The sequence below is a fragment of the Zingiber officinale genome, chromosome 6A (genome assembly GCF_018446385.1).
Source record: "Zingiber officinale cultivar Zhangliang chromosome 6A, Zo_v1.1, whole genome shotgun sequence".
NCBI classification, from domain to species: Eukaryota; Viridiplantae; Streptophyta; class Magnoliopsida; order Zingiberales; family Zingiberaceae; genus Zingiber; species Zingiber officinale.
The window spans coordinates 150,513,926-150,530,046 of record NC_055997.1 but is presented as its reverse complement, the minus strand read 5'-3'; the positions used below and the strand labels follow the sequence as shown (position 1 = coordinate 150,530,046).

Below are 16,121 nucleotides of genomic sequence, written 5' to 3'. Positions count from 1 at the left end.
ATGGGTCTATAACTTCGTGTAGAAAGCTAGCGACCATAATTTCTCATCGTATCTCCCATAATTTCTCACCGTATCTCCCTTTTACATATTCACCTCTTCCGTCTATTTTTAAGTTTTCAGAAATCCGAGTCACTTATGTATGTTAAAGGATTTTAGTCAAATTTATTAATGGATTTAGAGGACTCTAATAAGACTAATTCTAACTCCTATGTATTTATTAGATGAACCGAGTCGAAATAAGTCCTCGTTTACTGTTTTAAGACCCATTAATCCAAATAAGTTCTCGTTTACTGTTTTAAGACCCTTCTAGTAATGCTTAAAATGATTTAAAATTTTCATGATATGGTGGTGCTGGTCTTCGGAAACCACACCACAACAACATAGTATTTAAGCTGCGGTGTTGATTCTTGAAAACCAAAACCAAAGTAATTTTTATTTTATTTTATATATTATTTTTATTAATAAAATCAGATTTATTAATTTTATTTTTTTAATAATTAGATATTAAACTATAGAAGATATTAAAAAACTAGAAAAAAATAGTTGTGATGTTTTTATTATTTTTTATTAAAGTTTTAAAATAAAAAATTTAAAAAATATGGAATGTTGATTAAAGTTTAAATTAATTTTAGACAAAAAATGATAATCCTAGTTAACCTCATTGACTATCTCTGGGGTAATCGAGTTAGTCTCACGGAAGTTTCATCGGTCACCAGGATAAATCGGAAGTTTCCCATCCTTTGGTTACGCTCCCCATTTAGAAGAAAAATTCTTGTAAATACACCGTAGCTGAGGTTCAAACCGCGGATGCCTGGGTGACAACCTGAATGTCCTACCGTGACATCATGGCCGGGGAACTTAAATTAATTTTAGAGAGAAAAGAAGTAAGGAAAATTAGGAGAGAGAAAAGAGAAGAAATTAAATATTACACGTAAATAAGAGAGGAAATAGAAAATTAACGATAAATAACTAGGGGTGTAAATGAACTAAGCCGCTGATGAACTATTCGAAACTCGATTCGATAAAAGTTTGTTTGAGCTCATTTAATGAGACTCATTAAGATAAATAAACCAAGCTTAAGCTTCACAATATTCGACTCGTTTGCTCGTGAATGTGTTCGTTAAGCTTATGAATCAATTTTTAAATAAAAAATAATAATTTTGATATTGAATTTCTAGATTTTAAACCTACTTATAAAATATATAGACAAATATATTAAATTTATTTATTAAAATAAAATTATAAATTTTAATAAGAATATTATAATTTTATCTAAATATATAATTTAATTTTTAATGACTACTTAAATTTATTTATATTTTTTATTAAGTTTGTTTAAGTTCGATAAAAATTTATGAACCATGAATATATTCGTTAAATAAAATTCGAGCTCGATTCGATTATAAATGAGTCAAACTTAAATATTCAAGAATTCGGTTTGGTTTGATTCGATTACATCCCTATTAGTAACTATATCATAGGTGTAAAATTGAAATGAAGGGTGCGAGAAAAATAAAACTTAAGGGTGCATTTGGTTTGCACCGTTTTCATTTTCATTTTCTGAAAAACGCACGTTTTCTAGAAAACAGAAAACGACTTTTTGTCATTCTCTGTTTTTCTAGAAAACGATAGCCAATTTTTTAGAAAATGCGCGCTGAAAACGCAAACCAAATACCATTTTTTAGAAAACGTGCGTTTTCAAGAAAATAAAAATGAAAAACGTGTGTACCAAACGCCTTCTAAATATTCCGAAAATTAAATTGGAAGGGTACCCTTTAAAAATTTATAAATTTATAGAAAAAAAAACAATCCAGATCTGCAAGTCCGCGTCTCTCAACCGGATCCTAATCGCGCAACGGTCCGCGACGTTCCACGTGGATTTCCGGAACCACAAAACCCAGAGTTGCACCCGGATGGCCCCACTTTCCTGCCTCGATTCCCTCCCAAATTCTGCGATGACGATCCGAAAACCAAACCCAGGAAAAAGCAAAACGAAGTCACAAGAACAATGAACGATGGTTTAATTAATTAATTACGTGGAGAACAACTTAGGAAGTAGGGGAAAGGCAATAAATTCAAAAAAAAAAAAAAAAAAACAGAAAAAGGGAAAAGCGGAAAGAGAATTTTTTTGCACCGCGATTCATTACTCTTCACGGAAACGTGCTTTTGTTGGCGAACAAGATCACACAGCGCCGCGATGGATCTCGATCTCGATTTCGATCTCGATTCCTGTTCCCAACCGTTCAACCGATCAAACCGTGACTTTATTTTTATTCCTTCTCCCAATCCAATTGTTTGTCTCTCGTTCTTATTATTATTTATCTTTATTGTTTATCTTCTTTGTTGTTTTTATTCGTTTCTCTCATCCATCTCGTCTTTCCCCTCTTCCTCTCCCTCTTTTTTTGATCCTTTTTGCTGTTTTTGTTGTCGTCCTCTCCGGCCAATCTCGCTTCGATTCGTCGATTCGGTTTCGATTTTTCCGTGCGGGGAGTTTTTGATGCTCGGAGAGCCTCGGATCGGCGCTGTTGTTTGAGTTTGATCTGGGTTAGGGTTTGCTTGCTCCGCCGGCGATGGAGTCGGGGGAGGGAGCGGAAGAGGAGCAGCCGCAACTGCAGCCGGCGACGGAGGCGTTGAAGAAATCGGCGCCGGAGGGCGGGGAGAAAACCTCCAAGCGGAAGATGAAGACGCCTTACCAATTGGAGATCCTCGAGAAGACTTACGCTGGTTTGTCGATTTTTCGATCCTTTGTATTTGGGGTTTTGGATTTGAAATTGATTGCAAGGTTTTTTTTTTTTTTTTTGCCTGGGGGATTTTTGTCAGTGGACACGTACCCGACGGAGACAGTGCGGGTCGAGCTGTCGGGGAAGACTGGCCTCTCGGATCGGCAGCTGCAGATGTGGTTCTGTCATCGTAGGCTCAAGGATCGGAAGTTCCCTCCCATGAAGAGGCAACGGAGGGAGGAGGAGCCGCTGCCATCGACTCCACTGCCATCAGTGTTTCCGTCTCAGAACGATAGGCTGTCCTCAAAGTCAGGGGGTGTTGGTTTGAGTTCCAGCCCCTTCAGTGGAGGGCTTGGTATCAATGGGGACTCAAGGAGGCCAGTTTCTAGGGTAGCTCCAGTTGTGCCTAGGATTGGGGCGGATATGTCAGCTATAGGAAGGCACTACTATGATCTGGGGTTTCCACAATCAGCCCCTGTGCAGCCAACCGTGGCGGAAATGAGAATACTTGCATCAGTTGAATCCCAGCTAGGGGAACCACTGAGACAGGATGGGCCAGTTCTTGGAGTAGAGTTTGATCCATTGCCACCTGGTGCTTTTGGCGCGCCAATAGGTAAATAGAACAAAGTTCACATAAAAATCTTATTCATTTTTACATGGTTGAAATGGATAGTTGAGTTTTATATTGTTTATAGTGAGTTTTATATGGTCCATAACTACCGATTGAAACTACCTTGCTAGTCTAAGCATTGGTTGGTCTTCAGATTTAAATTACTGATGATTAGGGCTTTCCTTTTTCTTACCTTTCAACCAAAAATTGCCCTGTAGGTGAAATTGATTTGGTTTGAAATTTTATTTTAGTTGAAAATCTGGCTTGGTCAATATTTATTTATTTTTCTTAGTATGCTTAATGCATCTTCAGTGTTGGGAGAATACATGTGTTGCATAATACAATCAATTCAAAGAAAGAAAACCTTTGTTGTAGGAACTAGCCACTGACCAGTCCTCTGGACTGGTGAACTAATGATATTCTGGATAGTTAAGGCTATTGTTGCTTGATAGTTATATGTCCAAGCAACGTGTGCTCCTTATTTGAGCAGGGGATTTTATCTTATTTACTTTTAATACTGTAACTGTCTATAAAATATAAAACTGTATTATTCACACATTGATGCATTTATTCTGTGCATATGTGTTGTTGGTATTTTATACTAATCAATTGATGCAAAAATGTTATAATGCTCATGCCAAGTGCCTCTCATCGCCGGCCCCATGGTGAGATGAAGGGAGGTAAATCAGATCAGCCCCCTAAGTCGGAGGGTTATTTGCGGCAACCATGACTCAAACCCCTTGCCCATTGATGCAAGTCTACCACTTGTGTACCAACTCAACTACGGACTTGGGGTGAATTTTATACTAATAAATGTTGCAAAAGGCGATTCGCTTGCCCCATCACCCCCACCACCTGCCAAGTATTTTATACTAATCAAGTGGCAAAATGCGAAATCGCTCGCCCCTAGCGCCCCCGCCGCACCCAACCCCGGGCCATCACGAGCGAGACAAATCATGACAACCGAGCAAGCAAGTAGTGGGTGGGGTGAGGTGCACAAGATTCCGGGATTTACGCCCCGACAGCCCCGCGGTTCGACCCCGCGTTCTCAAGTGGCAAACGAACCACTACTTACCAACTCGGATGACCCGTGGGGTCAGGCCTTCACGTAAGGTGGATATAAATGTACAAAAGGAATAAAAGGATATAAAGGGATAAAAGGATACATGGTTGACAAGAAATGGAAGAATTATGTTTATCTATGGTTACATAACAGTTCTGGAATTTGACAGCCTTTGTGCTAGTACAACTATGATTTCGAGTTTCAACTATGGCTGTCAAAATTTTGGTGGTTCTTAAATGGCATATGAATCTATTTGAGTTCAAGGAGTCCTTGCTGATAAAGTGACTTGTTTATGGTGATTCTGCCCTTTAGTATGGAATAGTTAGATGAACGTTACAAAATATCATATAATGGTGGATCATTTTCCTGGCACCATTTATTTTTTTCTGTTGCTTGCTCTCATACATATATCTCTTGATTATGCTAATTTCAAATTTTGTCTAGTTCTATTATATACTCTAGTATATCAACCCTAAGTAGCAACTTCACTCACACTGAGAACACACTGTTTCTGTTTTTTGGTTTGTGTTTTTGGCTTATCATCCTACAGTCTTTAAAATACTGGCAGTGCGTTTTGATGTTGTTGCATATTTGATGCCCCTCATTCATTTTTTACTGCAATTCTGGTCTGCATTTGAGGTTGTTATATGTGGAGTGGTTTTGGCAGTATTGATACCTTCCATTTGCTAGTCCACTGTGTTTTTTTTTAATAATCTGTTGGTTGATTTGCCATTTCTCTTGACATAGTATTGGAAAAGTAGTTAGTGGCTTGCCAAAACATGCCTTATCCAAACTGTTCTCTATTGGCTACATGGATCTTTTTTTTACCTTTGAGTTCTACACACAGTCACAATATATGGAAGGTTGTTCAGTAAGTATTTATCAATGTAGACAGTTGCATTGCGATTATCCTTTTTCTTTAGCAGTTTAGAATAGTCAATGATTACCCTTTTTTTTTTACATCTACATACTTCTTGGTTTCTTTTAGGATCTTTTTTGTGTACATTTTGATGAGGAAAATAATTAAGACCTTGTGGCTGAAACACATCTCACTAGAATGGTTAGGAATTATCATTCCAGCATTACATTCATCTTCTTAACTCTGCTAATTTTGATAGTGTTTTGACTTGCATATACTATATGGGCATAGTTATGATACCATTCTTGTTTGTTATCCAAATCTTTCAGCAGAAATGCCGGTGCAACAGAAGCAGCCTATGCATCCTTATGATAGCAATATTTTTGAAAGATATGATACCAAGCCAATGAAGGTGTGTGTTTGTTGTGTTCAGTAGTGGAAGACTTTTTTTGCCCTTTATCATGATCTTACTAGTTTTAGTAGAATGTATGCAGTTTATGTCAGTAAGATTTTAATTTGTTGTTTGTAGATTTAAAATTGCAGTGTATGTCACTATTCGCAGGCAACAGCTTTCTTGTCTACTGCTGACCATTTGTTAGCAAGCAAATCTTGTGGAAAGAGAAAACTAATAGCTAGTGTTCCTCCTATGGGCCATCCACAGATGGGTCGCAAAGCTCTTCACGAGTATCAATTTCTCCCTGAACAGCCTAGTGTCCCATCGGAGACATATGATAGGGTCTCTCAAACTCACTACTATGACTCAATAGAGGGTTCGAATGTCAAGGTGGCATCTTTACCAAAAAAATTGCATGGAAATGAACAAGAGACACCAAATTATACATTTCAAGGTCAAATATCCAGTGCACATCTTTTGTCTCAGTCAGGAAGGCAGCACAATTTTCCTTCCATTTCAATGGACTCTGATGACCTTCCACACAGTAACACGCTTCCTATTCCTGCAAGTGACAGTCAATTTGGGATGTATCAAATTGCAGGAGAAGAAAACCAATATGTATCCTCTGACCGGAGTGCTCGAGATGATGATTTTTCTAGATTGGAGAGAAAATACAAGGTTCTACAATCTCTTCATCCATGTTCAGTTTCTTAAAACAATAGTTCTGCTACAGTACTTTTATGTATGTAGAGTGATGAAGCAAGGATTACTAAGGAGGTTGAAGCGCATGAGAAAAAGATAAGGAAAGAGCTTGAGAAACAAGACACCTTGAGAAAAAAGGTCCATATTCCTTGTTAAAATTTAGTATTTTTTCGCTCTTTTGCGCTGAAGAAAAAATGATCATTCCTTAGAGAGAGGAGCAAATGCGAAGGGAAATGGAGAGACATAATCGTGAAAGAAGAAAAGAAGAAGAGCGGATGTTGCGTGAAAAATTGCGAGAGGAAGAGAGGCTTCAACGTGAACAAAGACGTGAAAATGAACGCAGGGAGAAATTTTTGCTAAAGGAATCCCAAAGAGTAGGTTCCATAAATTTTGTATGATACCTATCACTCTAGTACTTTGCTAACATCTTTCTGAATAATTTCAGGCTGAGAAATCGAGGCAGAAAGAAGAATTGAGGCATGAGAAGGAAGCAGCAAGACAAAAAGCTGCTACAGAAAGGGCTACTGCCCGCAGACTTGCGAGGGAATATATGGAGCTTATTGAAGATGAGCAGCTAGAGTTAATGGAGATTGCTGCAATGAACAAGGGACTTTCCTCAATATGTAGTCTTGACAGTGATGCTTTGCAACAATTGGATTCATTCAGAAGTATGCTTTTGTCAAGTTATTCAATTTATTTCTAAAATTGAATGGTTCTACTGAGTTGGTTTTGGAGCTCTTGTAACCTTTGTCAGTCTTTGCTACAGCTATGTTGCAGGCATTCCCACCAAGTTCTGTAAAACTGAGAAGACCTTTTGGCATTCAACCTTGGGTGGATTCTGATGAAAATATAGCAAACGTTCTTATGGTGCATTTTCTAATCTCACGATATGGGTTTTTGCTTTTATCACTAGGTTTTGATTAGTACCCCAATACCATGCTTGGTTATGCTGCCTTATTGATGTAGATGTTTTATTTTAATTGTTTTAGCATTGTTTATATCATTTATTAGAATTTCACCTCAATATGCATGTTTATTGTTCTATCATTGTTTCCATTTAGTCATTTGCTCATTGTGAGAGCAATTTCATTTTTGATTAGTACTACATTACCATGTTTTATTTTAATTATTTTAGCATTGTTTATACCATTTATTAGAATTTCTCTTTGATGTGCATGTTTATTGTTTTAGTGTTGTTTCCATTTAGTCCTTTGCCCATTGGGAGAGCAATTTCATTTTTGGTGTCACTGACATATCTGCCATTGTTGGAATTTCAGGTTTGGAAGTTCTTAATTACTTTTGCTGACATATTAGGGCTTTGGCCATTCACTCTGGATGAGTTTGTGCAATCTCTTCATGATTATGTGAGTGCTTATGAACTTTGTCTAATGTCCTGACTATCTATGCTTAAAATTGTTTCTAAAGGTACAATGATATAATATTCAAAGGCCATTTATGATATCATCCTGTTCAGGTATCAGTGTTATTTATCATTGCTCGTTTCTGTGTTACAGATCATCTGCTGACAAGCGAATTTTGTATACTTAAGGGTCCATTTACTTGGGCGGAAAGACATGAAGGGGAGAGAAAGAATGACAAAATTACATATGGAACTCTATCATTTTCTACATCTTTTGTGTTACTTTCCCTCCTGCTTCATATTTTCCATTCTAGTAAATGGACCCTAAGGCATTTTTTTCTTCTTCTTAAAAATCAATCTTTGGCTGTGGACTTTTTTGTTTAAAATATCACCATTAGTTTAGTAGATGTATATGAATCATCTATCACAGGTGGTCTCACTGTTGTCTACCTTATATGAAGCTTGGACATTCCTTACATGATAAATAAGATGGTCTTTAAGAACTCAAATTATTTTGAGCTTGCAACTATCTGCACCTTGAAATCTATTATACTGAAGCCACTGAAATTGAAGAACTTTCTTGTGCGACTGTTGGATAATATGGATGTATGATATTACAACCTCAGTGTCTACATTGCTTTAAAGATCACTAGAAGCAGCATCAAATTTATCTAATGTTAATTAATGTATGAAAGATCATTTGAAGCAACTTCAACTTCTACTGTGTTAAATATCTTATATAAAATCCCTACAGGATTCAAGACTTCTGGGAGAAATACATGTTTCCCTTCTTAAATCAATAATCAAGGACATTGATGATGTTGCAAGGCCTCCTGCTATTACGGTCGGTGCTAGTCAGAGTAGTTCTGCTAACCCAGGCGGTGGTCATCCGCAGATAGTTGAGGGGGTGAGTTGCTTAAGTTCCTACTTCCAGGGATGCTTCTTTGTTGTTATGATCTTTTTTGGATTAGCTTGAATTTTCTACTTTCATTTGTTAGGCTTATGCATGGGGCTTCAACATTCGGAGTTGGCAGCGCCACTTAAATTACTTGACGTGGTCTGAGATACTGCGACAATTTGCTTTATCAGCTGGATTTGGGGCACAGTTGAAGAAAAAAAATGTTGAACACGCATATTTCCAGGATGAGAATGAGGTATCTCAGCTGCATAAACTTTTAAAAAAATCTGTATCTACCCAACTCTATTCTTTTCTCTACATAAGTGTATTGAATATAATTTTTATCATTGTTGCTATTTCTACCTCAAGTCACTAGTTAATCTTTTGGCTGCAAGTCATCTTTATTTTTACTTTTTGTATTCCATACAACAAATGGGCATAACAGTGTTATTCTTAGTTTAAAGATAACAGTTGGCTGTGAATGCACCAACAATGGCTCTTAACTTATGAATTTGTTAGTAACATGCATATGATCTTACAGTTATGGCCAAGTGAGACACATTCAAACGTCAAGGAGCATGTGTAAATTGTAAAGTTAGTTAATTTTGTCTGGAACAATTTTAGTATAAATGTTTGCTAGCCATCATCATATGATGTTCAAGCCGGTCTTTTGTTAGTAAAATAGTATTATTTTTCTTTGTTTTTTTCTTCTCTTTTATGCAGCTAATACTAACTCAAGCAATTTGTATTCAGGGTATTGGTGAGAATGTTATTTCTACTTTGCGGAATGGTTCAGCTGTTGAAAATGCTGTTGCTCTAATGCATGAAAGGGGGTACACACATCGGCGAAGACCTGGACATCGGCTGACTCCTGGAACAGTAAAATTTGCTGCTTTTCATATCCTTTCTCTTGAAGGAAGCAGAGGCTTAACAATACTTGAAGCTGCTGACAAGATTCAGGTATATACCTTCAGTATGACTGTTTTTGTGTTCTTGAATTTTTGAGTGAGTTTTGTCTCATTATCAGAGATCCGGATTGAGAGATCTTACGACGAGCAAGACACCTGAAGCATCAATTGCTGCAGCTTTGTCACGTGACACAAAACTTTTTGAGCGAACTGCTCCTTCAACATATTGTGTGCGGTCAGCCTTTAGAAAAGATCCTGCTGAGGCAGATGCATTGCTATCTGCTGCTCGGGAAAAGATACACATATTTCAAAGTGCACTTTCAGATTCTGAGGAAGCAAAAAAGGATACAGAAGATGTAGATGACGCAGAAAGAGATGATGATTCAGAAGGTGATGCTGGTGATGATCCTGAGGTAGATGATACAGGCATTGATCCTAACTTGGATAAGAATTGTCCATTTAGAAGCGAGCCAAAAGATCCTAGGACATTGAGTTCAGTAGATAAGTTAAAAGGAGTTACAGAAATTGGAGCAACTCCACAAACTAGTATTAGAAATGTTGAAAATGTTTGTTTGATTCCCTCTTCAGAAAATGCAAAAACAGTAGGTTCTTGTGCCTTTGAGTCTACAAAGACCGATTCAAAGTTTCTTGAAGCAGTTAATGTGAATATGGAGGAGACAGAGATTGATGAAAGCAACTTTGGTGAACCATGGGTTCAAGGCCTGTCAGAAGGTGATTATTCTGAGTTGAGTGTTGAAGAACGCCTAAATGCGCTGGTTGCTTTGGTAGGCGTTGCTATTGAAGGAAACTCAATACAAGTAGTGCTGGAGGTATTAATATTTTTTTTCCATTTTATTTTCAAATTCTATTTTGTGATGATGTAATTGAATTGAGGTTTCACAGGAACGTTTGGAAGCTGCAACTGCGCTTAAAAAGCAAATGTGGGCAGAAGCACAGCTGGATAAAAGGCGTTTTAGAGAAGAATATTCTAACAGATTACAAGGTACTTTTGGTGAGTACAAGGCTGATATAGCACAAATGAATGGAGCAGGAGAGGGAAGCCAAACTCCACATGGCAATGTGGACAAGGCCAATGATGGCAATTTAGAAGCAATCAACAATGAACAGTTTCTCGAACATAATCAGGTTAATATGGGTTATATGCCTTTGGGACAAGAGCTTACTAATACAGATGCTCTATCTATTCAGCAATGTGGATATACTGCTGAGAAGTCTCGTTCTCAATTAAAATCATTCATTGGTCATAAGGCAGAGCTACTTTATGTATACCGTTCATTACCCCTAGGTCAAGACCGTAGACGAAACCGCTACTGGCTATTTTCAACGTCATCATCACCAAATGATCCTGGTTCTGGAAGAATCTTTTTGGAATCAAAAGATGGTCATTGGAGGCTTATCGATTCAGAGGAGGTACTTAATATCCAGCATCTTGTTTAAGCTTCAAATGTTAAACCTACTCTTAAATTACAATATATTGAAATTGATTGACTTGTGTAATACAGTTATTTATTTCCATTTCATCTATTAGCAAAATTACCTATATAAAATTGCATTAGATTGACTAACGTTCATATTTTCCTACCTTGACTGATATTGTAGATAGTTTCCTTGTGAACTGTCAAAACCACAGACCAATTTTTTTATATTTATTATCCCAAAATTTAATGAAACTTTATAGTCTTATCAGTCTGGTCCTTTTATTTTCATCCACATTGTGTGTTTGAAGATTAACCTGAGAATAAAACAATAAAGAGTCTATTTCATTAGTTTGCCTTATCCCTTTCCTAATGGTCTAATTATCTTTAAAAGAGAGCTGATCAGTAATGATATAAATGAACCAGATCTGTGCACCATAATGAGACTATCTGCTAGGTATTCTTATGATAACCACTTAGTTTCCCAAATGAATATTGTGAACTCATTGTTCTTTACTTTTTTTTCATAACAATTGATAATGATGTATTGTTCTGATTCTAATTACCTTTTCCTGGAAGCAATAAGAAAAAAATTAGACAATTATTATGAATAGCTTTTGAAGTTATGATTTGGTTCATTGTTTTTTGTCTCGTGTTCTGGTATAATGATTGATTTACAGATGTTTGTTTTGTTGAAACTAACATGTGGAGTGAATTCGCATATATTATTGAATTTCAACAAAACAAATTTTGAAATGCTATAAATTAATTAGCCTTGGCGCAACGGTAAAGTTGTTGCTATGTGACCAAAAGGTCATGGGTTCAAATCCTAAAAATAGCATCTTGCAAAAAGCAGGATAAGACTGCATACAATGGATTCTTTCCCGGGACCTCGCATGGCGGGAGCTTCGTGCACCGGACTGCTTATAAATTAATTTCTTTGATTTGTTCCTCTGATCTTGTCTAGTCCGGCCTACTCTACCACATCATTATGTTCTTCATCATACACAGATTTCGGTCACCAGCCTTGGTGATATGGTCTCTTTTTGAATGTCTGAAAATCTCTCTATTGTTGCTGTGAAAAATTTATTGCTGGAAGATCAACTTATTTCTCTTTTGATCATCACTTCAGCTCAGTAATGCATCTGTATAGGACAATCTTGGATGAGCTTGTTCCATATACCTTTTCTTGCACTGATAAGAATTCTTGGTCAATGCATTCATTTATCTTAATGAACTTTCACCATAATCCAATGAACCTTTTGCTGTTTGTATCACTCCCTGTTTGAAGAACTCTGTAAAAACAAAAAGAATGTAGATTAGAACCAGCCAAATTCTGCAAAGCACCTGTTTGAAATTAAACTGCTGAGAATTTATTCCATTTTACTTTCTATCAATAGGCCTTTGATGCACTTGTAGCTGCTCTAGACACTCGGGGGATTAGGGAATCACATTTACACTCAATGCTGCAAAGAATAGAGATAATATACAAAGAGGCAATAAAGAGGAGAAAGAATGTTATCAATTCAACTAAGTCATTTGAAGATCATGCTAAACCAAGGGCCTCCAGGATGATGTCAAGTTCAGACTGTAGCATGGAAATTGACAGTCCTAGTAGTACTCTTTGCAGACTTACTCCTGATGACTCAAAGAACTCAACATCTCTCAAAATTGAACTTGGTAGTAATCAATTAGAGAAAAATTGTGCTCTTGTCAGATATCAAGGTTTTTTAAACTGGATGTGGAAGGAATGCTATGATTCACGTATATTGTGTGCTATGAAATATGGGAAGAAGAGATGTCCTGAGTTGCTTCATAGTTGCGGTTGTTGTTACCAGTCTTTCTTAGCTGAAGAAGGGCATTGTTCTTCTTGCCACAAGTCATTTAAGACCTTCCAAAACTCTGATGCACTTTTTTCAGAGCACGTGGTTCTGTGTGAACAGAAAAGAAAGTTAGACACTGACTGGAAATTCCAATTCTCTGATTCTACTCTTCCAATGGCTATCAGATTGCTGAAGGCACTGCTATCCATGATTGAGGTGGGCAATGTTTTAGAATCCTAAATCTATTCACTGTTCCAAAATTTTATTTGTTTATCAGTTTGAATTTTGATATGTAATTTTGTTAACTTCAGGCAGCAATTCCAGCTGAAGCACTTCAAACTTTTTGGACGGACGGTTATAGGAAGTCTTGGGCTGTGAAATTGCACTCTTCGGCATCTGCTGAGGAGCTGTTGCAGGTTTTAACTCGTGCAATGTCATTCACCACATAATTGAATTTTTTAATATATTTTAAAACTAAAATTGGTTATAGCGTTTGTTTTTATTTTATTTTATGTAAAAGTCTTTTTTACCAATTCTTATATTTATTTAGAGTTAGGTTTCGAGTTACCTTTTCACTAATTTTTGAGAGATAATGAATAAAGGGTAATCTGGTGCAATGTGGAGTTCTAAGGAAGGATCGGATCACATTGAGTCTATTGTACACAATTTTACCTTGCAGAGGTGCTTTCTGCGATTCAAACCCTTAACCACTGATCACATAACAATAACTTTACCGTTGCACTGTACCAAAGCTCCCCTCCTATATTATATTTTGCATTTTTTTCTATAGTATATTTGCAAGTATATTCTTATCGGAATAATTACTAGCATGGAGGTGCTAGTTTGACAAAGGATTAGTAGTACATTACCTGTACCAAATTATTTATTTATTTTCTTTTGTCAAGTGATGAATGGAGTAGTTAACTAAACTGCCAGCTATATCACTACAGTTCCAGCTTAATTCTTTTGTAACTAACATAGTAATGATAGAAATATTTTGTAAAATCGTGTCATTTCCCCCCTTTTCATGAGAGCTCGCTCACCTAGGGCATTTTCTTTATTGAAAATTATATTTGTTGCTTGGAATGTCACTTGGTCCTTCTGCTTGATATAAGGGCTGGGTGTCATATTTTTTTAGCATACAATCCTTCTTAGAAAGCGTTAGCTGTTGGATACAGTGTAGTGAATTGACCAACTGAACCAAAACTTGTGTGAAGAGAGACAACTTATCAATATATGTTGCGGTTGCAGGTTCTGGCATTGTTGGAGCATGCAGTAAAACCCCATTTTCTTTCGTCTCTGAGTTCTAGTCAAGGAGTTGCCTCAACCATCTCTGTTCAATCAGGAGCTGTGCCTGTACTACCATGGGTGCCTAATACTTCAGCAGCAGTGGCTTTAAGGCTGTTAGATCTTGATTTTTCAATTTCTTATATGCTGAACCAGAAGCTAGAGTCTCGAAAGGAAAATGAAGGATATCATATTGTAAGTCTTATATTTCTTCTATTACGTATGGATGTCAGAATGAAATTATCAACTAGGTTCCTATATTTATATGTTGAAATCCAGTCTAATGTATCTATTTTTCTTCAGAGGCTTCCATCACACTCTGCTGTCGTTAACATGCAAGAGGTAGATCCTATGGGAACCCCTGAACAAGTTGATTACCTCACTGGGTGGTTGGATTCAGGAAGTCAACAGAGGGGTCGAGGACAGGGCAGTCGTGGCCGAGGAGGACGGGGAAGTCGTGGCCGAGGGAGAGGGCTAAGTGTTGGTTCAAGCTCTTCCAGAGCCATTTTTATGGCTGAAAATGGTCTTTTCAAGAAGGCCACAAGAAAATTCACCAGAAGAGGAAGAACACGTGGGCGCGGTGGGCGTACGCGTGGATGTCGAACTGTCGGCCCTAGGCAAAGATCTGATGGCAGAGTACCCACAATTGATAAAAGGTCAATTTTGGGCAGCTCGATCTCCGCAACTAGCAGCTCCAAACAGCTGATTGTGGATTCCCCACAGAGCTCAGGTGGAGAAGAGTGGGGCATACCACAAGTTAGAAAACCATACGTCGAAGATGACAACATTAGTAGAGGCTCTGAATCCAATGATAATGGTCAAGCTTCAGGGGATGATTATTATGATCAGGCAGCTGACTCTCCCGGAGTGTATGACTATGGCAACTCCATAGGATTAACTGAAGATGGATCGGAGGAGGATAGTGAAGATATGGAGATGGATGAAGATGTTGAAGAAGATGACTTGGATGGCAGAAGTCATGACTTGGATGCTTACATGGACGATGATGTTGATGATTTGCAAGATAATCCTGAAGACGGAGAGGATGGTGAGGGAAATAGGGACGAGGGGGCGACTTCATATTCATCACAGTACAGTGATTAACATTGGGACAATCATTTAATCTGGCCGGATGCAGTCTAGGTCACCGTCGTTACGATGATGAACCCATTAAGGTCTCGATTCCACAAATCCGCCAATGTTTATGCTTCCTCATTAGGCCCTGACTCAGTGAAAGAATCAAATCTGCAGCGAGCCAGTAATTTATTCCTGAGATCCAGCAGTGCTAATGTCGAAGAAGATGACTTTATTCATATAGTATTTTTGCAATTTTCTTTTTCTGTTTTGCCTTCTTTCCCTTTTTTTTTTTAGTGTTCTTACTTGGAAGCTTTGCAGCTATGTTGCAAATTTAAGTTGCCGTCTCCCTGGCCAATAGAGGGTGAAGAGGGAGATAAGAGCAAACGGATTGTTTCATACCCTTTTTTATTTTGTACAAATCTCCTTCCGTCCATATGTTAATCAATTTGTATTTTGTATTTCATCATTGTCCATTTTCTTTTTGTGGTGGTTGTTTGTATCTTATTGCAAGCCGAATGCAACCAATAACCATTAGCCAAATGATCACAGCCTCATTCCTGTTCCGTGCCATGTGTTGCACCGTCACCTTCCGGCCATCGTCGAGTTCTTATTGCTTGCAGGTTCTTTGGCATTACTTACATTTACTGACGGATTGATTTCAAATTACAATCTTCAAACGTCATATCTTTTTTTTCCTGTAGTAAAAATCACATCAAAAATATTTTTATTATTAATATTTTAAAACTTTATGATTCATTTTGATTAAAAAAAATAACAAAACGAAAAATAATTGATTGTCATGTTATCTTCCTTTGCTTTGCCTTCCTTTTGATAAACTCTAATAATTATTATCCTCGAATCTCACTGCACCTTTTCAAGTATCCTTTGAAGTTGGCAATGGAAAGGAATCCCCCAACTAAAACTTAAAACGCCACAAATTGCATCTCAAATAAGATTAAATTTTCTTTATTATTATTATTATTA

General features: G+C 37.2%; 1 protein-coding gene across 2 annotated transcripts; it reads left to right on the top strand.

The window, feature by feature from the left end:
* Positions 1-2,086: 2,086 nt before the first annotated feature.
* LOC121998783 (homeobox-DDT domain protein RLT2-like) lies at positions 2,087-15,600 on the top strand. 2 transcript variants are annotated; one of them, XM_042553837.1, is made up of 18 exons: positions 2,087-2,724; positions 2,821-3,333; positions 5,585-5,664; positions 5,815-6,324; positions 6,397-6,486; positions 6,558-6,722; positions 6,794-7,016; positions 7,115-7,215; positions 7,626-7,712; positions 8,463-8,615; positions 8,707-8,862; positions 9,360-9,566; positions 9,634-10,344; positions 10,418-10,945; positions 12,351-12,989; positions 13,085-13,189; positions 14,025-14,255; positions 14,364-15,600. In XM_042553837.1, the coding sequence occupies exons 1-18, from the start codon at positions 2,571-2,573 to the stop codon at positions 15,162-15,164; spliced, it is 5,454 nt and encodes a 1,817-aa protein (XP_042409771.1). In that variant the 5' UTR covers positions 2,087-2,570; the 3' UTR covers positions 15,165-15,600. The 2 variants fall into 2 exon arrangements, with proteins under 2 accessions (XP_042409771.1, XP_042409770.1); XM_042553836.1 differs by having other exon boundaries at positions 5,582-5,664.
* Positions 15,601-16,121: the final 521 nt, after the last annotated feature.